The sequence below is a fragment of the Harmonia axyridis genome, chromosome 1, assembly GCF_914767665.1.
Source record: "Harmonia axyridis chromosome 1, icHarAxyr1.1, whole genome shotgun sequence".
Classification (NCBI taxonomy): domain Eukaryota; kingdom Metazoa; phylum Arthropoda; class Insecta; order Coleoptera; family Coccinellidae; genus Harmonia; species Harmonia axyridis.
Genome location: NC_059501.1, coordinates 7,962,548 through 7,986,354, shown reverse-complemented (window position 1 = coordinate 7,986,354; position 23,807 = coordinate 7,962,548). Strand labels below are relative to the sequence as shown.

At 30.9% G+C, this 23,807-nt stretch overlaps 1 protein-coding gene across 50 annotated transcripts in view; it reads right to left on the bottom strand.

Annotated features, from left to right (window-relative positions):
- The window catches only part of LOC123688812, a 155,937-nt gene that overhangs the window by 129,624 nt on the left and 2,506 nt on the right, over nucleotides 1-23,807 (bottom strand). For 42 of the 50 annotated variants that reach the window (XM_045627484.1, XM_045627530.1, XM_045627520.1 and 39 more), the window contains exons 2-22: nucleotides 22,783-22,806; nucleotides 22,602-22,625; nucleotides 21,894-21,953; nucleotides 21,784-21,834; nucleotides 16,512-16,553; nucleotides 16,206-16,229; nucleotides 16,066-16,089; nucleotides 15,881-15,904; nucleotides 15,548-15,571; nucleotides 14,892-14,915; nucleotides 14,751-14,774; nucleotides 14,582-14,605; nucleotides 14,271-14,294; nucleotides 14,101-14,124; nucleotides 13,909-13,932; nucleotides 13,727-13,750; nucleotides 13,504-13,524; nucleotides 9,643-9,663; nucleotides 7,258-7,320; nucleotides 567-626; nucleotides 371-430 (exon numbers count right to left, since the gene is read on the bottom strand). In XM_045627484.1, the coding sequence (XP_045483440.1) occupies nucleotides 371-430; nucleotides 567-626; nucleotides 7,258-7,320; nucleotides 9,643-9,663; nucleotides 13,504-13,524; nucleotides 13,727-13,750; nucleotides 13,909-13,932; nucleotides 14,101-14,124; nucleotides 14,271-14,294; nucleotides 14,582-14,605; nucleotides 14,751-14,774; nucleotides 14,892-14,915; nucleotides 15,548-15,571; nucleotides 15,881-15,904; nucleotides 16,066-16,089; nucleotides 16,206-16,229; nucleotides 16,512-16,553; nucleotides 21,784-21,834; nucleotides 21,894-21,953; nucleotides 22,602-22,625; nucleotides 22,783-22,806 (690 nt within the window). The remainder of the gene's footprint in view (nucleotides 1-370; nucleotides 431-566; nucleotides 627-7,257; nucleotides 7,321-9,642; nucleotides 9,664-13,503; nucleotides 13,525-13,726; nucleotides 13,751-13,908; nucleotides 13,933-14,100; nucleotides 14,125-14,270; nucleotides 14,295-14,581; nucleotides 14,606-14,750; nucleotides 14,775-14,891; nucleotides 14,916-15,547; nucleotides 15,572-15,880; nucleotides 15,905-16,065; nucleotides 16,090-16,205; nucleotides 16,230-16,511; nucleotides 16,554-21,783; nucleotides 21,835-21,893; nucleotides 21,954-22,601; nucleotides 22,626-22,782; nucleotides 22,807-23,807) is intronic. The other 8 variants (XM_045627497.1, XM_045627491.1, XM_045627493.1 and 5 more) reach the window with 8 other exon arrangements.

Here is a 23,807-nt window from a genome sequence, read left to right as displayed (position 1 = left end):
CACGATGTAAAATATAATTTTATATTTGGAATCCAGGTATAAAACTGGGAGGAGGAGAGTTCAGTGGAGTAAGTTAGGAGGTGATGACCAGTTGAGTTAGTAGAGTGTTCATGGAGGTTTACAAGTGCTGTATCACAATATGGTTCTCGTCTATCGTCCATCAGTGTTTTAATAATCCCCACGAAAACGCGATACCCAAAGATGCATTTTTAAATATTCTTAATGTCTTATCCATAATAATGATGTTATGATGTTAGTTTCAAAATTTATCACATAAGTTACATTTTTAGTGTGCATGATAAAAAAATATTATTGAAAAATATAGTATTTAAATCTAAATGAGAACTTATATCAATATTGATACACTCACCCCTAAATCAATTAACGGCGAGAGGGCCAAAGGTATAATCCCTCTGCTGACAGGGTTGTTCTGAAATTCAGAAGAAACATTCTTGATTAAATGAAATCTTCTAATCACGGATGAATAGAAAAGGGGTTATGAAACAAAAAGTATGTATCAAAAAAATCAAATGAATAAAAAAATTACGTTCTGAGAAGATACATACCGCTATTTGCAAAGTATTTCTGCGTATTCTCAACGCTAAATCACCTACTTCTGCTATAATCTGGAATAGAATAAAATCATTGTACTGATGTTACTACAGAATATCTATGATAACAGTGTCCTATAGGTATACCATACAACCTGGGAAACCACAGATTCTCTAATAAAATCGAAAGAAAGAAGTCTAATGTAGTTATGTCTAATTAAAAAAGTGAGAACATTCTCGATAGTCACTTGTCCGGCATTTTTTGCATTACTGACGACAGATTTCCAATGAGAGGTTTCATTCTGAATAGCCTGATATTATTTTTTGACATCTACGTCTTTACTATAAATGGAACGATTCATTTTTCCACACAATTGGCCACCAAGATTTTGTGATTTAACACCTTCAGGCTTTTTCTGAGGGGCCATGTGAAATATGAGGTCTATATCAATGCTACATAATCGATTCAAAAACTTGAAGATAGATTTTGTGAAGTTATCGAGGACATAAAGACCCAAATGTGCGAATTGTTGATGGAAAATTTCATGAGGAGGATAGCAACGTGTTTTTTTGATTTTTTTCGGAAAGACTAGATGCCTTTAGGATATTATTCATGAAAATACATTTGACTATTCCATTCGAAAAATTTCAATCAATCATCATAAAAACGCATATCATACAAATCACTAGCAACGAGCCAATATTTTTGACTAATACCCTCAAAAATTTCAACCAATCATATTAACGCATATGAATCAAATCACTCAGCAACGAAGCAATATTTTTGAATATTCGGATTTTTACACATGTGCTTTAAGTGAATATTTTTGTGACGTTTTAAACCATCGAAAACATTCAGGATGATTGTCAAAAAGATTTTATTCATTTAAATTACAGTGAGTATTTGAACAATTAAAACTGAAAAAAACAATTTTCGGGAAATAGTCGTTCATTCACCCCTCGTGTTTGCCAAATTATCGAATATTTTCAAAATATTCGAGTATTTGGCAAGCACTCGGGATATAACTTCTGAATATAGATGGAAGTTTATTTCAATTTACTTAATATATTTTGTAACAATAATAAAATTGAGAACAATTATAAGATACATAATAATAATTAATGCAAATTAAAACATGTAAAAGTGAGCAGTCAATTCACGGACACTCTTCTTTGGAAGACCTAGAAAAGTTCATCTGAAAGGGACAACTAAGTATTGCTATTCTGTGTACCTAGATTTTCTTACTGAGTTTCATCTTCAATTCAAGTACTGACTGTTAGACTTCAGATAATTGAACGGTCAGAAAATAGTATCAGTTGTCAGAAAATAATTCTTAATGACTTAATGATATTTGCAATTTCGGAAAGATTCAACAGTTTTATATTAGTTTCGGAATTTCTCTCATTGTTGTAAATAAAATTTTCAACTTCTTGGATTATTTCCTGTAGCTCTATTGTATTGCTTTAATCGATGTTATGTACTTTCTCGAAATTGTTTAACTGATAGATTTCTTTTTTTCAGGCTTGTTGTGCGTTATCTTTAGTAATCGTTTCAATTTTGCTGAATGGATTTTTGGGAGACTTCATCATTTTCTATATTCCGAAAGTGTTACCTAATTCAATTATTATATTTGGTTTGTTCATTTCGGTTTTATCTTGTCTATCATAATATTTTTTCCAATTTCTTCTTTTTTTTCCTCTATAATTGTCAATTTTGATTTTCGAGGCAACGTTATTATTTCTAGCTTCTAATAACATTTTTGAAAATTTGAATATTCCACCCTCTTAATTTTCCTTACTGTCCATCAAGTTCCAGGTTCATTTTTTCATTTGGAATATTCTTATACATATATCTTCCAATCTGTATTTTCATACCTCATAATATTTCGTTCTAAATTTGAAAACAAAATCTTGAAAAATATAGGATTGTGATCAGAGCGTGAGTTTCGATATAATTAACATTTTTCTTATTTTTGGAATGGCAGTTTTCATTATTTCTCGGTGGAAATTGAAGAATTATTATATTTCTGATTGTTGGCTCCATCGGCATTATTCTGAAAAAAAAAATAGAAACTGAGTGAACGTAGAATTAAGAAATTTCATTAATGTATAGGGTCTTCCAATAGGAATGATATAATTTGAAATGATAACAATGGCAACATGGTGCATTATTATTTGACAGCACTTATATCAACTCTGTTAAGAATGGTATGTTATTTAAGCATGAAAAGATTTCTTTATATGATACCAGTACCAAGTACTTGGTACTTTCAAATTTGGGTACAATATAACGAATAATGAGTCGATTAACTGAACAATGTTGAATGTCTTCTTAAATTTCTTCCAGTAGGTACGAACACTGATTTGAGTAAAACAATTCAACATTTCTAAACATTGTTGAAACGTATATCTTTTCATGATATGATACCTTTTCAATGAATTGTGTTGCTATTATAACAATTTCAAATTGTACAATTCCTTATTGAATAACCATATACATATTTTCAAATGAAATCGAAATATCATCTTACCACGTTTTCCAAAATTGTCAAAATACTCATTTTTACCTCAATACACGAATGATATTTTTGTGGTTTTGGTGTTTCTTCGGTTACATAGATGATATTTCGATAAAATAACATGAAATGGGGAGTAGAATGAAAAAACGAACCAGTAGTAGAATCAATATATTGAGTGTTATGAAAGGCAGCTTTTGAAGAATGCTTGAGAAGTCAGAAGGTAGATGTTGATAGTGTCCAGATTCTTTCAACAGGATGGTACTCCTTTCCACACCACCCGAGGGGTAGAGTACAAGGCGCGTTTTTTTTAATGTGGTATCCCCCAGAGGCCTAATCCACATCCCAATTTTTTCTGAACTTTAGAGAAATGTATTCAATTTCATCTTTCTGAATTCACCAGTCAAATATTCGCACTTCGATTTGGATTTCTCATTTGATATCTTTTTCATAGAATATATAAAATATTGATAGTCATACATTGAGTAGGTACTCAAACATTTTTTTATTCATTTTGCTTTTTTTTCCTCTATTGGAAATCTTGACCTTCTCAAGGATTGCAATCTGAAAGCTACGATTCATTGGAATACAGATGGTTGCTATTTTATATCTCCCCATTTCATTTTATTGTTCTTTAATTCGGATGATATAGGCTATTTGAAAATTAAGCATCAATAATTAAAGAAAGTGTTTTACTTTCATGTTTTCACTATCAAAAATTGGATATTAATAACTTTATGATAACATTGTGTAACCGAGCAGTTTTGAACTTATTTCAAGATTTTGTTCAGCCACTGCAGGTTCTACAAATCATCAAATCGTTTGATTCCAATACCCAACTCAATGGTGAGGCGAAAGAAATTTCCTCATGAAATCGCTCTCAAAACTCTTGGGAAGTTGATAAAACATCTCAGCCGATTAGTCAGAAAATCCCTCGACTACGACAAATCTTCCACCGAATACAAGCGACTGTTACACTCCGTTCAGTCCATGCATCCTCTCTAAAAGTCTATCGAAAGGTGACAGGTGACAGGCCACCCCAATTCCTGTCATTTAACCCCTATCAGATCGGGATAAAGGAATCTATGACTCTTATATTCCAAACAACAGGTTAGGTTTAGTGCGTAAGAGTCTGATACTGTTCATAAGGTTCATAAGGTAGTTCATCCATGAGGATTCCCCCTGATTTAACAAAAAAAAAGCACCTACAATATCTGAAGATGAACTTGAAATGAATTCGAAACTGCGTGGTTACACTTTGTAATCCCCAAGATGTTAATATCCAATTTTTGGTAAATAAAATATACACTTCTTCAATGAATTAACGCATCACTAAAAATACTTGTCCAATTTGGACGTTTAGCCAAACTTTCGCCAAATCTTAGTGGTGCGTTAATTATTTGGGAAAGTGTATAAAATATGAAATTTGTATTAATCATGATCAACAAGTAAGGACTGAAACTGTTCAAATTCAGTATCAATATTTTAGAGATGCATTTTTCAGGTAAATATGTTCCATGAACATGTATACGCAAATATTTCATTACCGCTTTAGGGATATATTTATATATATTTAAATTTTTGAGATTTTTCCATTTTAAAGCTACTGAAATTCTTCTATCAGATCGGAGATTTTTTGATTCAGGTGATTTCTTGATAAGAAAATATCTTTGTTATGTGAAATGATGAATAATTATAATAAATTCACTGTCTTTTCAATTTCAAATTTTCCTCTTAACATTTAAACATTTATCTCTTCCAAGAACGACAAAATCCGAGTACCAACCCAACCTATCTCAACAATTTTCATTCCTAAATATCATTCTAATACGATTTTGGGATACATGTATTAACTGAAAAATCGTAGGAAATTCAATTCAAGTACCTAGATATATTAATATGAAAAAATTCTAGTTCGATACCCTTAATTTATATGAACTTTTCCCATGAAAAGATCTGTTCTATCGCCAAAGTTATTGAACTAAAATCTGGACCATCCTGTTTATATATACCTATTCTCTCTACCTAGAATTGCTGTGGTGGATTGTGGGTTGCTGTTCGGTCATTTTCAGGGAAAACATTAAAAAAATCTGAAGTAGGGAATGATAGTTTGATGGTAAATAATAAATTCTAGTAGTTCATAAAGTCTTGAAGTCTGTTGTTAATTGAAATTCAGAGTAATCATGAAAATTTGTAGTTATATATAACTTTAACATGCGCGTGAGTTGTTACTATATAACCAACAAAAATCAATAGATGCTTGTTGGCACGAAATCGTGGAGGAAAAACTACTCTTATCAATTAATCTTCAAATTAATTTAAATGAGATATGATAACTTCAAACTTAATAAATCGACATGACCTCCCGGTAACTCTAGCCAACTTTTTGACCAAATCACCGATTTGAACCCTCAATCATATTCAACTATTAGAATTAGGATTTTGGAATTAGAAGAAATTTTTAATTTTTTATATAGATTCCTACTGTTGTCCTAATTGGCTGTAATGGCATTTCCCATTTATTGTTAAAATGGTAAGATTTATGGTGTTTTATTCTGGTAGTTGTGATTTTTGAGTTATGGATGAATGTTATTCAATTTATTGAATTTTGAAAAGAGACGTCAATAAAAAAAATCAAAAATCTGAAAAGTAAACGCTTTGGAGATCACTAACGAATAGTTTCAGTCTTATTTTCACCTGAAAAATACACTCCTGGAATCTTGATAAAAAATTAAAACACCCTATATCTTCCGACCAAAATATTATTTAAGGGAAATTATGAAATCACTCACCCTCTTGGAAGGTAATCCTCACGATATCGTCAACTCGTCTTTTTGCGTTGATTTTTTCCTGAATTCTATACTATAATCCATTGACGTACCAATGTGTAATTCCTAAAATTTTCATTCAATTTATCGTATCTGAAGTTAAAGAGGAACTGAACATCCAAAAAAATATTCTATATATTGAAATATCTAATGCAATTTATCTACTCAGTAATTCCAAATAATTGATTTATAATAATAGGGGATTTTCTTAATGGTTATTCAGTTCCACATAATATCATCTAAGAAACTCACTCTATACTCACCAGTTAACTTTATAGATAAAAATACTCACCACTCAAAAATTAACCTGGGAAGATTTAGCTGTCAAAATAATTAAGTTGAGTTAGTTTGTATTTATTATTATTGTTATTTCAGCTGGTATCGAATGGCTTGGAATACAGTCTTTCAGAACTGGCTTACCAAAAAGTACGTTCCTCAAGTGAACAATTTCTAAGCATTTGTACACTATGTGTTGGGCAGTAGGTACCCATTTCCGATTCAGAGGAAGCATAAACTGAAAATTTCATTTGCTAACTCGCCCATTTCATACAGAATGGTATAAGGACTTTAGCAGTCCTAAAATACATAGAAGCTCAGTCCGAAGCGTCTGATTGAGTTGATCCCCAGATGAGTGTCTTATTTAGCACTGTTTCATTATTTTCCAATAGCACAGAATGATTCATGTCAAACAGGTTCAAACGAGATTCCCAAATCACCCCACAGACTGCATTTCCTCACATGAAAATTTAGGCAATCTGAGTATAACCTCCAGCGCTGCTGTAAGAGGTCTAGGTGCTACTGTCACAAGTTACTCCAAGACATTTTGTGCGAGTAGTGACTTCTCCAGTTTTCACCACTATAATAAACCCCCATAAGGCATACAAGCGCCATATATGATTACAGTATCATATCTGTTTTCAACTCACAAATTTTTCTTTAAAGAACCTCTTGCATGCCAACAAGCAGTTATGACCATGAATAGCATTTTATATCTAATTATCAGCTCAGAAATTGTAATTCCTTCTTCTTGTGAATGTCGTGAGGGTGATTTTTGAGGAATTGACATTAAGTCCTTTTTCTTTGCACCACTGTTTGGTGATGCTTAGGGCCATTTATATGAGGATACTTAAGGTGCCTTTGTGCTTAGTTCTGACTGTTAATACTACGTATGAGTTGGATTAGATTTTCGTCGTCAATCAATCCGACTCAAAAAAGACAATACTTTCTACAAAATTCAAAAACAATAAAGATATTTTTACCAGCAAGACTGAAATAAATTACAGCTTTCATCATGAAAAATCTCTATCAGCTAAGTATCATGATTTATTGACAAAAAACAAGTGTTAAATAATTTAAACTTACTTGTTCTTCAACATCCATATGTCTATAGTATTGCATGCTCACGTCAACATGAAGGGGGGCCCCCTGAAAAAAAAATAAACAATCATTAATATAGTTAGATATTTCATGGTCATTATCGAAGACTATAGTATAGTAGTCAAATATTTTCCGAGGTGAAATTAAATACAAGGTATCTTAAAAAAAGTTTATAATGACGCAAAGATGAAAACCGTTTTCAATAGAGAAAATATTGAAGAGTTCCAGGAGCATTGGAGTACATAATATATCAATCTTGAAGTTGACTATGTTGTCGAATAAAGTCGAATTTTTAAGAAAAAATGTGAATTTACTGGTTAGCCTCTGAACTTATTGAGTGGAGTGATATGTATGAAAATCATTACAGAAAAAGTATTGGCGTAAATAAGAATGGATTAAGGAAGCCAAATGAATCATAAAACAAGTACAGTCCATTCAGGAATTATTGACATCCCGGGTGGCTTTGGAAAATCGAAAATAAGTTGGTACTGGCTCATTCAGTAACTTTTTGACTTGCAGATTTCGGGTTGGCATTGGAAATGTCATTGACAGGAGGTTAGATTTCAGTTTGTTTATATTATTGGTTTTGATCGAAGAAATTCTGAAACTTAAAAGTTGTATCAATTTCAAACACACATTGATTAGTTTATTTGAATATTTCCCTCAGTACTGTTTGAAAAAAGAATAAGGCAAGTCATTACAACCTGGATTATTAGTGGAAGAAAACCTGTGCAATACGATTTCATCTTCAAAGAATCATTGAATGATTTGATTGTTACCAAAACCCGAGCCTAAAGCAACCAATATATCAGCCTGGATGAAATTTGACCAAAAAGCATCTGGATTTTAATCCATCAAAAAGAACATTACATAAACTTAATTGGTTACAAGTTCAAAACAGTTAATAAAAGGAAAATTCTTATTGATAAACAGAAAAATATAATAAGTTGAGTACGATCTTATGGTGAATACAGAGAATATTTGCAACAAAATGTGAAATTCATTCATCTGGAGGAAACTTGGTTATTTGAAAATGCCAGCATTATTCAACAGTGGACTCTAGAAAGAAAACGAAATGTTTTTCAAGTATATTTAAGGGTAAAATTAGAAGGAGCACAATTTTGATATGGATATTTGGATTTTTACCTGGATGTTTTGTTTTGACAGTGGTGATCATGAGGATCATATAAATCTATGAAGAGAGAGTTATTTTATAATTGGATTGCTAAACAAAGTCTTGGCATTGCATCTATAGTTTATTTATATTCTATATTGAAATTAAGTATTGTTATATCTGTTTTTTGTTCTTCAATGAGTAATCCAAAAATCTAATGAATTCCAATTGCTTTATAGAATTTTTACTGAGTATTTAATCGAAAAATATATTCAGAGGAGTAACTTCAAGAATTTCTTCACCTCTTACCCACTTGAAGATAATAGAATGCAATAAAATTTTAAAATTCACAAATTAAAAATTATTTCATGCAAAAATGCTTTTAGTGAGTGAGTTGAAGCTGTTATGGGCAAAATAATTTATGTAATTCAATAGAATAAAAGCATTTCAATAAAAAACAGAAAACTCGAGTACAAATGGTACCTATATTTTTCATACAAGTTAAATCAATCATTCATGTCATGAACAGTTTCAATAAATAGTGACTTTAGAAAGTAATTTATACATCGGCTGATAAATTGGTTCCAATTTTGAAAGTTACAGTACAACTGTGATGTCAAAATTTTTCATATACTAAATGGATTCTTTGAATTTTATTTCTGTCTTATTATGATATGGCTCTTCCATTCACTAAGCTACACTATTTAAATTTATCAACCAGTTTTTTCTGTTTTCTTCACCAGTTTAGACACCACAGTTAAAATGATCCATAAGAGTTATTTGATAAGAATTTTGCAAGCAGGTTGGTATCCAGCGTCCATCAGTAATGCAACAATTTTTGAAGAGCCTTTGGTGAAAAGGAATATGCATATTTTAATGATCTTCAATAGGATCTTTCATGGGCGACTCTTAAATGAATAGATATCTCTTCAATGGATTTCCTCGAAATGAGATAGCATTTCACTATATTTTTACGTTATATAATCTGAATTTCAATTTATGAAATCAATACTGTATGCATCCCTTCGTAATAATCGTAATTACGAAAATTCAGGATCTTTCGGATACAAAAATGATGAAAATAATTTAAACTGGTTATTTCTATGATGAACCATAGCAATTTTTAGTGATATTTTTGTAACCAGAAATAAAGCCGCGACTAGACGTTCATGGCCTACTTCGATGTCAATAATTCCTGAATGGACTGTATATCGGATTTTCGAGAACCATAAAAAAACTATAATAAAAATACTCACCAACATGGGATTAGCAGAAGCCTGAAAAAATATGAACACATTAGTTCAAGTCATTACATATTTTAGTTAACCTTGGATAATATTCTCATTTCCATCGACCATAAATTATATAACTTGACAATACCAAGGCGACCATAAGATTTTTGCATAAATTCGAACATACAATGACAGTTTCCTTTGAAATATGCATTGTAAATACTCATCCATATATTATCCATGGAACTGGATTCTTTCTCCAGACAATCTTAGGGAAATAGCTATTGAAGAGTATCTAGCCAGGATATTTTCCCAGCCAAAGAGCAAAATGCCGTGTTCACAATTAACCACATATCATCAAATACAAAAATAATACATACAAAAAATTTATAAGAGCCTGTCATCTGTTTGAAATTTTCATTCGAAAGTGATTAACATATCTACCCAAACGCCTGAGAAACCAACAAGCGCACTCCACTGAGCATAAGACGAAACTCAGTGGTTCCTATACTTACCGTTTCTACACTCCATCCTGATTTCAAATAACTCTGAAAATTGAAAAGTACAGGTCAAGAAGAAATCCTTTAGAAAAACCAATAAGATGAAAAGTTTTGTCCGATACTGGTTGAAATGTAATGAAACTGTTTTCGAAAATACGCTCACTTTTTATATCAACAGGTTTATTAATTTGGAAGATTGGTATGATTGTTATGAATTGTTAATAATAACTTTCCTCCGGCAGACCTATGATTTTTTGTGGTTTTAGCCTCCTGTCTCAAAGCTGTGATGAAGTTATCTGAAGAAATGATCCAGTTGATCGTTTAATTTAACAGATTTCTCTCTGCTCAGTGAGTAAGCAGTGAACATAGAGCTACATATTATCCATGGAGTATTTACGGTTTTCCAAAAATTATGTACGAGTATTATGCATTTCAATGAATATTTCATTCAAATTTTGCAATCATTTTCTTTTTTCGAGTTTTTTTTTTTAGTTTTAGTTTCCCGGTAAATGTTGAAGATGAAGTCCTTCAATATTCACATATTTCCCTCAGAGTAATAAACGGAGATAGATAGAGCATATGTCATTTTCAGTAAGCAAATTTTGTCTCCAACATGAACTATCAAATTTGACATGAAGCGCGCGGAAATGAATTCATATCAGTGATACGATATTTCACTAATTCGCTAGTTTCTCCACAAAGAACGCACTTCTTGTATCCCATAGTGAATCAACGTTTCTTGTCAACTCAAAATATATCGAGAAGAATACCTAAATATATCAGAAATTCAGAAAACAAACTTAAAGCGCGCCAAACGAGCGACGTGAAACAATGGATGACTCTAGGAGAGCAATAGTTGCTAAACCTTGGATTACAGCAGGTAGATACAGAAAATAATAAATATTCTGCATACTATAAATTCGACAATTAGGAAAAATATCGGATTCCAAATATTCAAATTTGCATATTTAATTGAGAATCACTCAAATAAATATATTTCATTCAATATAATATACATTTATAATATGTTAGAATTGTGTATTTGAAAATATATCAAAATCCGACAAAGTAATTTATCCATGTTGGGGACATGTAAAAATTGCGTATACTTCCTCTATCTATGTTTATTACTCTATGATATATCTCAACAAGAGAATACATTGAATTCAGTAAAACTTCGTTAATTGAATTGTATTAAAATGAATTCCTAGGTCTACTTTTTCTCAAAAAATTAATTATTAGTACTTATTTTCACTGTAAAGTGAATAGACTCACAGTTTACATTTTCCGAAATAGTTACGTCATTTTGTTTTGAATTTAATTTCTTGTTTCAAAAGAATTCACAGCTTGATCATGCATACTTCTAATCAATATTCAACGCAGCGTGTTACAACACTCAGTAGGTGCTGAAGCTTTTAGAATGAGGGAAAGTTGAACATAAAGCTGAAAATGTCGAAATATCAGCTGATATCATCAAATATTAACATGAAAGAAATAAGATCAGAACCGTATTTTGAAAATAAATCAAATTAAACATAAACTCTTTCGTTTGCTACTCTTTTGAAAAAAGTGTGCCATTCATATAAAAAATGAACTCATTACACTGAATTTTGCGTTTTTTCATGGCAATAGCGTCATTCCTCTAACCCATATAAAAATATAGATTTCAAAGTAAAGGAAAAAACTCAATAATATGAATAGGTACTGCCCTGTAACTATTAAAATTACATGAAACGTTTTTGAAGGGTTGTATGAAGTGAACAAACAATTTGAACAGTATCAAACTGCTGATTTCCAAGTATGGATATCAGAAATTGATGCCAATTTTCATTAATCACCCTGTACCTCCGAAACTAACAATCTTAGGATTGCTAATTTTCTGAAAGGCCTGGATGACATTCATTCACCACTAGGCTATTGCCAACCACTCATGTTACACCCAGTATTGTATATCCCGAAGTGTTAGTTAAATTCATGATTGGCAATCATACTGATCTACCAAATAAATGAACAGTAAGAATATTCAGAGCGAACGACATATTTCGATATAGATACAGTAGCATAAAATTCTGTCCAGTATGGGTGAGACGAAGGGGATTTTTAGAATGGATAACTCACCGATTCAGTCCTCACATCAAATGGGCTCTGAAAAATGAGAAATAACTAAAACCACGACGATGGTGAATTTGATCGAGACATAATATAATGAAATAACGAGGAAAGCGCTGATATTCTTCTTATTTCATTGATGGCATTTATTCTTCATAATAAAATTTCGAAATTGAAAATCATAAGGCATAAATCAACAATCTTATTCAAATTTTGTGCAACCTTTCTTTTCAAACCAACGATAAGTCAATTTAAAAGCACTTATAAAAGCCCTATATAATTGTGTTCAAAGAATTTTCGGTTCTATTTTTAATACTCGACTATCCATATACAACCCCTAATAAAAAATTTCAATAGAATATTCCAAATAAATATGAATCCACTGGAAATACAGATTAGAATTAATATCATTACTACCAATATTCGTTTCTGTGTTTGAAGTAATGGGTAAAGAGGACCAAGCGATCGATTTTCTAAACGAATTGCAATCAATTAGGTGCTCAAATTGCCTACCATTCATTCATAAAAATTAATGGAGTGTTAGTTCATCAAATGCTATCATTATTATTTAGTGCAGATATCCTGATGAAGTAGGTACTGTTTTTATCACGTCAGTTTTGAAAGACAAAAATAATATTCAGACGGCGTCAAATCGGGAGATCTTGAAGGCCATTCAATAGGTCCTCATTTTCCAATCCGATTTTCGGAAATAATTTTTCAGAAAGTCATGTTCTTGGACAGAACATATTGAAAAACTACATTCTGTATGTATGTATTATGATCATAATTTTCTAAAATCTACATATTACGATAGATTAGAACTTGGGGTAGATTGATATAAAAATCTCTCATCAAAGACAGTCTTTAGTGAAGAATGGTGCTAACATGAAAACTGATAACTGAAACATCATAAAATATAAATATAAATGGAAATATCAAACAAACAGACTGTTACCGTCTAAAAATTAATGATACTCGTATTGAGCATCTGTTTACTAAAATCCGTCACCACTTGATTTTCTTCACCCATAAACGAGTATTTCACAGAGAAAAAATGCCAAATCGATTTTTTAGTATCTTGAAAAAAAGAATAGCAAAACCTTTATAATTATGCCTGCGGGATCTGCCCCGTTTGAGGAGATGAGGAGATGTTCTTACACCCATAAAGTTGCAAATGACAATAAACTCTTCATTAGATTTAGATTTTAGATTTATTTTTAACCGAGACCTTATGGTCTATTGTGCCCCCCATCAGATCTTTTATCGCTAAACTCACCCCTTCTTGATCTTCTTGTGACTGAAAATTAAAAATCATAAAAGTTAATTATTCAATGAGAAGAACAAATAAAAAAGTGAAGGATATTTTGTAATCCTTCATAAATAATTTTTCATATTGTTTCATTTTATATCAAGCTCTCAATTATATTAAAAATTATTATCCTCATGCTTGTAAGTTTGTACAATTAAAATTATAATGAATAAATAATTTTTCAACTCACCGGTTGTGAGGGTCCTGGTTGGGACTGAAAATTAAAAATAAAAATAGTTAATTACTTGACATAAAATATATTGAAAAGTTGGGAATATTGAATTATATTCAATTCATTATTATATTGGTATAGTGGAAAGTTACAATTTTGTAAAAACATAATTACAATGAATGAATACTTTTCAAACTCACCATTGAAGAGGGCCCTGGTTGAAATTGAAAGTTATAAATAATAATAATTAAAGATTCTCCAAAAAAATACATTGAAAAAAGTAGAGAATATCAAATCATCCTTTATATTATGATTTATTATTATATTGGAATAGTTGACCGTTATAATTTTGTAAAATCATCACTACAAGGATGAAAACTTTTCAAACTCACCATTGATGAGGGTCCTGGTTGCGGCTGAAAATTATAAATAATAATAGTTGAATATTCAACAGAAAAATACATTGAAAAAGGAGGGTATAGTGAAGAATTATTATTTAAAAAATTATAATATTGACATAGTTGAGCATTATGATTTTGTAAAATAATCATTACAAACTCACCATTGATGAGGGTCCTGGTTGCGACTGAAAATGGTGAGTTTGTAATGATTATTTTACAAAATCATAATGACTGAAAATTATAAATAATAATAGTTGAATATTAAAAAAATATATATATTGAAAAAAGTAAGGTATAGTGAAGAATTATTATTTCTTTTCTTCTTCTTTATGTGCCGTCTCCTTTAAGAAGGTTGGCTATCATCATGGCGATTTTTACCCTTGAAGTTGCGGATCTGAATTATTATTTAATTCATTATAATATTGACATAGTTGAGCATTATGATTTTGTAAAATAATCATTACAAACTCACCATTGATGAGGGTCCTGGTTGCGACTGAAAATTATAAATAATAATAGTTTAATATTCAACAGAAAAATACATTGAAAAAAGTAGGGTATAGTGAAGAATTATTATTTAATTCATTATAATATTGCCATAACTGAGCAATGATTTTGTAAAATAATCATTACAAACTCACCATTGATGAGGGTCCTGGTTGAGACTGTAAATTAAAAATAAAATAGTTGAATATTTGACATTGAAAAAGTGGGTAATATAAAAGAATACTCTTATTGGATGTATTGTTATATTGTCATAGTTGAAAATTTTTTGAACTCACCATTGATGAGGCTCCCGGTCGCGACTGAAAGTTATAAATAATAATAATTTAATATTCGCCAAAAAATACATTGAAAATTTCTTTCAACAATTATTAATATTATATTATAAATTAACATTATTATTATTTATAATTTTCAGTGGCAACCAGGACCTTCATCAATGGTGAGTTTATAAAGTATTCATTCGTTGAAATGATGGTTAAAAAAATATATACAGGGTTAAAACTATTTAGAGGGCCACTACAGGGACTTCGAAAACCGTTAGAAAGAGTGGCTTGAATAACAATAAAGTTGCGTTTTTTAGAGATGAGTGTGTTGGTGTGAATCTTTTTTGTGAATTGAGCCACCCTGTAACCTTAATGGTTTTCGATATCCTTGCAGTTTCCCTCGCCCCTCTAAATAGTTCTAACTCTGTATATTTATATATTTTTTTAACCATCATTTCAACGAATGAATACTTTATAAACTCACTATTGATGAAGGTCCTGGTTGCGACTGAAAATTGAAAATAATACTAGTTAAAGAGTGGACAAAGCAATATACAGTAGGGAATATTGAAGAATCCCTATATTAGATTTATTGTTATATTGTCATAGTTAGAAGTTATAATTTTGTAAAATCATTATTACAATGAATGAATACTTTTTGAACTCACCATTGATGAGGGTCCTGGTTGTGGCTAAAAATTAAAAAAAAAATTAGTTGTATATTTGGCGAAAGAAATTACATCATGAGAATCATTTTTGTTTTTGTACGACCTTTGGAGAACAATTTCTGGTCATAACTCAGTAGTTTTGATACACGTTGTGTGGTGAACGTTGTGAGTTTACTATATTACTTATCCACGAAGGTATTGGTTTGATTTGATTTCTTTGTTATTATAAGTTCTATCAACCTTATCTAAATATACCTAATATATTTAGAATATTTCTAACTTTATTTTGTGGTTTACTGAAATTTATCTTTATGGTAACGTTTTCAAACTTACTGCCTTCGCAGGTCCAGGATGACCCTGAAAAAGAGGAATGTAGTTTGAAAGGATAATATTCAAATAGTGTCAGTAATGAATATAAAAAATAGTAACATACTCAATTAAATAAACATTATATTCAAATGTTTAAATATACACTAATGAAGATTACACAAGATTGAATAATTCTTATTGTAACTTACTTCCGTAGAAGAAGATGGTCGTTTCTGAAAAGTAAAAAAAAATATTTAGTCTATCATCCGGTAGGTAATTGAAAAAGGTTTTTCAAAATGAAATAAAAAATTGTTGAGAAGGTATTTCATAAAAACATTTGAAAACTTACTGATCCAATAAGTAAGGACCGAATCTGAAAAATAAAGAAAAAGTCGTCAGACACAATAATTTTCTTGACTAATCACATGTAGTTTCAGTTAGTTTTCTACTAGGTTTGTAGTAAGTTTGGAATTTCAAAATTTATTTTTAATATAGTGAACATAATAGACATAGTTAACAAACAAACGAATATAATTCAATTTATCCTTCCTGACCCTTAGTAAACTCCAGAAATACATATAAAAAACAAAATATTCATTCATGAAAAATTCGAAATCTTCTAGGAACGTATCAAATGGTTTGCCAATTAACTCACCGTTGAACAAGATCCAGTCTGTTGTGTTGACGAGAAAGAAATCTGTAATATCAAAAAATAATCTACGTAAAAAATCAATGATAGTAATGAAAACACATGTATAGAAAAGGTGTATTCAAGGCGAGTCTTAAAATGGTACGTTGAATTGAACCATTGATTGCTGAATTTTTTTTGTAATCCATTGCAATGATTAACTTCATACACATACAAAATTTCAGTGAAATCTGACGAATTATTTCTGAGGTATCGAAATTACATCAAGGAATTTTTGGGTTTTTTCATATTTTGCTTGAATTTTCTATTGTTCTAGTGAAAGTTTGTATAAAGCTCTTGAAATCGTTAGTGTACAGTGCATCCCATTTTGGGTGAGACAGCCAGGTTTCTCGCTTGTTATTTAAGATAGAGCCTTGCGGTTTTCACGTTCCTGTCCTACTTTTTCGTGAAACTCAAGTTGGTCTAATCAGATTCTACATAACTGTTTCCGTTCAAAAGATACAGGGTGATTTTGGAAATTGATACTTTTCGGACCCCTTCTTTATCTCCGAAGTTATTAGGAATAATGCTGAGCTGAAAACTACGTCTGAATCAGAATTCTGCGTAGAATCCAGTGGAGTACTCAAATTTTTTTTTCGGGGTATGGTTTTGAAGATTCAACACAAACCTACATTTTTTTTAATGGAACACCCTATATATCATTACTTCGTTGAATTCGTTATTTTTTTCCCTTCAAAATAATATATGATATTATGTAGGTAGGATGTTCAGAAATGTTAAAAAAACACTAAAACGTCAAATAATGATGATTTTTTTGTAAATGGGCCATGACTGTTCTATGTTTCAATAAGAGGATTATTACTTTCGATTTTTAAAAATAGTAGGTCATTGATGACACAAACATCCTTGTTGTTATTATGGCTACTATGCATTTGGGAGCATTGTTTTATCAAGTAGGCATTGGAGGGGAAAAACCAATCTGATCTAGCTGTCATCGCTATAAATTATTGTTATTATTATTGATTCTTTTTTTCTATGGGAAATCCATTGCCCATTAACAAAAAATCATCATTATTTGATGTTTTAGTGTTTTTTTAACATTTCTGAACATCCTACCTACATAGTGTCATATATCATTTTGAAGGGAAAAAAATAACGAATTCAACGAAGTAATGATACACATAGTGTTCCATTTAAAAAAACATAAGTTTGTGTTGAATCTTCTAAACCATACCCCGAAAAAAAATAATGAGTACGCCACTGTATTCTACGCAGAATTCTGATTCAGACGTAGTTTTTACCTCAGCATTATTTCTAATAACTTCGGAGATAAAGAAGGGGTCCGAAAAGTATCAATTTCCAAAATCACCCTGTATCTTTTGAACGGAAACAGTTATGCACAATCTGATTAGACCAACTTGAGTTTCACGAAAAAGTAGGACAGGAACGTGAAAACCGCAAGGCTCTATCTTAAATAACAAGCGAGAAACCTGGCTGTCTCACCCAAAATGGGATGCACTGTACATCCACAAACAAAATTTCATCTCGGTCGGTCTGTTGTAAGTGAAATATTAGCTTTTTTTTTCATCCTGCTCACTTAATCTTATTATGGTCTCAGAAATTTTTCCAAAAAGTTGAAAATAGGATTGTATGAAAAGCATCATGCTTTTTCATATTTTCATGACTGTCATTTTGTATTTTATTATAACGGTATGAATTTGTGGTTAGAAAATTCCATAAATACGGATCCAACCATCTTCGCATTGCTACAAATAAGTAGGGGAAATGCGGACGAAATGAATTTTTGATTTTTTTCAAAAGTGGTGCCGTATAGCTCAGGATTTCACAGTGATTCAGTTTCTGCTAGTGATGATGGCAATCCTGCGAAGAAATTGACATCCTACTATCTGTTTCAGTGGTGCAATAGCTACAAATGTGTTTACGTCGGTTGAATTTTTTTGTGCACTTGGTTTCTGAATTGCTTCTGGAGAGTGTCATTACGATATTCTTTGTTTTTTAATGTATTCTTATTGGTAATGTTATGACGTAATAATATGCATAAGTTTCAAGATGGATATCAGATCTTTTCTAGATTAAAATAATGAAATTACGAACTCATTTTTGCGACAGATTTATTCAATCAATTTTGACTCGACTCTCTTTTTTTCCTTAAACTACTATGATTAAAAAACTAATCAACAAGTTCTATGTTAACATACAAATATTCAATGCTCTAAAGCTTCAGGCTTCAATATCCTCAGTGACAAGGCATAAGAAAGTCAGAAGCTCGCAAATGCACGTCAACGCCTTATTTTGACAAAACCAAGGCTAAATCTGCTGCGACCATTCCACCCAAGAAGAAGAAACAAGAAATTACTGAAACATTATTCAATGATAAAATAACCCTGTGGTAAAAAAAAACAAGGCCGATGAAAAATAAAAAAGTCGTTGACGATGAAAAATTCGACACTGAACCGTTTCAAACTAACAATAAAAATGAAGAAGTCGATGACTGCCCCTGCATTTATTGCAATGACGTTTTTTTCGTTTCATACTTGGTGAGCAGTTGCATGCAGTGTTTTCACTGGGCTTATACATCGCATGCTACTGTCTCGAGAACCAAAACCTTCATATTTTCGAACATTGCATTCAAATATTAGGTTTGTCATTATGTCTATTACTAGTATAGTACAGGGTGTTTCCTAAACATGCGGCAAAAATTCAGGGGGTTGTTCCTTGGACTATTTTAAGCATGTTTTGTCCTTGGATGATTTTTGAAAAACCTCTTTGTTTCGAAGATACAGGGCGAACAACATTTTTCATATTTTTAAAATTAATAATAGTTTAAATAAAAATGCGTACCGCACTATGTACGGAGATCGCTGTATTGGAAGAGGTGGACCTCATTTATGGCCTGCTCGTTCCCCGGACTTAAACCCCTTAGATTATTTCCTATGGGGCCATCTAAAATCATTAGTTTATACCACTCCAGTAGAAAATGTGGAAGACTTGCGAAATCGGATCATTGCTGGGTGTAACTTAATAAGAAATGATCCTGGTGTTTTTGAAAGGGTTCGGCAGTCAATGAGGAGAAGATTGGATGCTTGTATGCTGGCTAGAGGTGGTCATTTTCAACAGTTTTTGTAGGTTGAGTTGAATTTTCATGTAATTTTTCATAATAAAATGTTATTATCTGAAATTTTGTTTCCCCTATATCTTCGAAACAAATAGGTTTTTCAAAAATCATCAAGGGACAAAATATTCTTAGAATAGTCCAAGGAACAACCCCCTGAATTTTTGCCGCATGTTTAGGAAACACCCTGTATATTCAAAGTCACTTGGAGGAAGCCTGAATATTTCAATTATACAAGGGTTGTCCAAGTTTTCAGAAATTCCTTTGGAATTTATGAAAATATTGCTATCAATACTCTCAAATAAACCCCGGTATTCAGCAAATCGTCTTGGAAACAAGAATGTTCCGATTAGATTGATCTTATTGGCTGAATATTTCCCCTCGTATTCCCCTGTCCACTTTGAGAGCTTTTCTGGTTACACTCATTGGCTGCATCTATCACTTTTTAATTACTTTCTAATAATTCGCATAGACCAGTGTGGTCCAAAGGGGTATTATTGAAATGCATTTTTACGTAGTTTTAGTTCGTTGTGTGACTGATGCTTTTAATGATTTCGACTTCGATGATTGGCACAATTCTATGACTTATGTAAAAAAAGATGAATATTTCGCAATCAAATCTATTCCTTCATTCTGAAGAAAATGATTTCGCATCCTAAATATCTTCATTCCACTGAAGGAAGAATTGATTAAAATGAGTTTAACCAACAAAATTTTCATTACATTTTCTGATTTTAGCAATGTTATTACTGGTTTGAGAAATCATGTAGAATAGGCATATGATGTTGAGGCTCTTAGTACGTCAAATTAGCAGCTACGTAGCCAGATCGAAAAATCAATCAAGTATTTTATATAAAATAGAAATATTTCACCATTTCCTGCCATAAGTCAGGACAGTTTCAATAATAGGTAACATATATCTTTGAATATTTATTCTGATTCTGAATACGAAAAATTTAAGGGTTATCGAGGAAAAACTTGAACTGAGGAAATACTACAATTTCTAAGTGAGTATGGAGTAGTCTACGACTCGGTCTATGACTTCCGGAAAACATAGAAACTAAAATCGAAATTTGGATAACTAAATTTGACATTTCATGAAATGTCATTAATTATTCTTAATTGAAAATTTTATTGGTTTATGGATTTTCAACCTTCTTGAAGAATCATTTATTACAATTCATGAAATTCAGACTTTTTAGTTTCTTTTTATGTTTTCTGGAAGTCATAGACTACTCTATTCAATGAGAAATTGCAGTTTTCCTTAGTTCAAGTTTTTCCTCGATAACTCTTTGAGTATAGGATTTGCTTGAGACCCCTCTCTCTTTATACCTACGTAAAATTTACTGAATGAATAAAAAATATAGGTTTTTTCCAAAAAACTTTTTGAGTAACTTGATGACACTCAAGGACCTCAAGGTCATGCACCTATTCTACCTTAGTTTGACTTATCTTCAGACAGAATATTTCCGAATTAATCTCAAATATCGTGCTCTTATAATTCTATGCAACGATCAGTTCATCATCGTTGACAACGTTCCTTGATAGTATATTACAGGTCGAGAATAAAGAATAATCAAATTATAACACCGTAGAATGACATAGTATCATTTTTGATGTAACAGCGAAAGCTACTCACGTCACAAGTTTTCTGAAAGAATTTTCAACTCAAGGGTTTGAAAAGTGTGCGCCTATGGTTTACGACTGTTTTGGAATTATCTCTGGCCAAGTGTTTTTATAGAGTAGTTCAAGTGACTTTGGATATACTATATGTCATTTTATCCTTAGTATATGGGCAAAATTGATTTTGTCAGATGTCAAAAAAATTTCTTATATATTTTATTTTTGTAGTTTAATTCAATTTTCAGCTTATAATACTTAAAAACAATTAGCCAAAGTTAGTATTTAGCACCAGAATCGGAGTATTATTACTCTAACTAAAAATATATGATTGAAAAATAAAACAGTATGTCATTTTGTCCGCATTTCCTCTAGTTATTTGACTCATCCAAAAATCCCTGTAATCCGCAATCATCTGATTTCTATCAAATTTTGACAAAATAAAAGCACAATTTCTCCTCTAATAACATAGCATAATTGAAGAAAAAATATCTTAATTAAAATTCATTATACATATTCACTTACCCTGCGAACAGGGGATACTGTCGTACGAACATTATTAATTGCCTCCACTCTCTGGAAAAAAAAATTGAAATGAGTTGAAATGAAAATTTTCAAAAATAAATGTAACTTACCCAAGTGTCGTCTGACAAACTGTTATCTCCTGTTGGTTCAGCTACGTTTTGATTTTCATTCTGAAAAAATAATAATCCTGGTTGAGACAAGAAATCAGAAAAAAAATATAATTAATAATAATAGAATTGTCGACCAGGTGAATATTATTGAATGAAGAAAGGGATAATAATGAATAAGATCCACAGTGAAATTTCTGCAATGAAATTATTTCTCTTTTTTATAATGATTAGATTAGGTTATTTCAATAAAATTGTTTTTTTTTATGATAATTATAGTGAGTATAACAGTTGATGCTATTACTATCTGAGGCTGAAAATTACCAACAATAAATAATTGATGAATATTTGAAAAACTCGAAGAAAAATTAAAGAAAGATTTCATTAATGAATTTGTGAATTTTTAATTCATTGGTAGAAAAAACTGTCTTGATTTTTGTCATTCCCTTTCATTACTTCGTCATCACATTTCTAAAATTTCTTCACGGATACGCCTACGGGAGACTGAGAAAAAGATTATTCTGCTGACCAGGAAAGAACGTTGTGAATTTACTATATTACTTATCCACGAAGGTATTGGTTTGATTTGATTTCTTTGTGATTATAAGTTCTATCAACCTTATCGAAATATACCTAATATAGTTAGAATATTCCTAACTTTATTTTGTGGTTTACTAAAATGTATCTTTATAGTAACGTTTACAAACTTACTGCCTTTGCAGATCCAGGATGACCCTGAAAAAAAGGAATATGTAGTTTGAAAGGATAATATTCAAATAGTGTCAGTAATGAACATAAAAAATAGTACTCAATTAAATAAGCATTATAATCAATGTTTAAATATACCCTAATGAAGATTACACAAGATTGAATAATTCTTATTGTAACTTACTTCCGTAGAAGAAGATGGTCGTTTCTGAAAAGTAAAAAAAAATATTTAGTCTATCATCCGGTAGGTAATTGAAAAAAGTTATTCAAAATGAAATAAAAAATTGTTGAGAAGGTATTTCATAAAAACAATTGAAAACTGACTGATCCAGTAAGTAAGGACTGAATTTGAAAAATAAAGAAAAAGTCGTTGACGATGAAGAATTCGACAGTGAACCGTTTCAAACTAACAATAAAAATGAAGAAGTCGATGACTGCCCCTGCATTTATTGCAATGACGTTTTTTTCGTTTCATACTTGGTGAGCAGTTGCATGCAGTGTTTTGACTGGGCTTATACATCGTATGCTACTGTCTCGAGAACCAAAACCTTCTTTTTTTCGAACATTGCATTCAAAGATTAGGTTTTTCATTGTGTCTATTACTAGTATGTCATTTTGTCCTTGGTATACAGGCAAAATGGATTTTGTCAGAAGTCAAAAAAATTTCTTATAAGTAAATTTTATTTTTGTAGTTTAATTCAATTTTCAGCTTATAATACTTAAAAACAATCAACCAAAGTTAGTAAAAAGCACCAAAATGGGAGTATTATTGCAATAACTAAAAATATATGATTGAAAAACAAAACAGTATGTCATTTTGTCCGCATTTCCTCTAGTTATTTGACTTATACAAAAATCCCTGTAATACGCAATCATCTGATTTCTATCAAATTTGGACAAAATAAAAGCACAATTTCTCCACTATTAACATTGCATAGTTTAAAAAAAAATTATCTTAATTGAAATTCATTATACATATTCACTTACCCTGTGAACAGAGGATACTGTCGTACGAACAGCAGAAATATAGCAATTTTCTGATATTATAAAACAACTGTTTCGATAACGTTTCCGAATGTTTATTTTTGAAAAAAATACAAATTTCTCGCAAATATATTCGATTTTCTTATGCAATGGAATATTTGAACGTCTTTATGTACAGTTACTCTGGTGTGGATTGAAATGAAGCCTCCGAATTGAGGTATATGG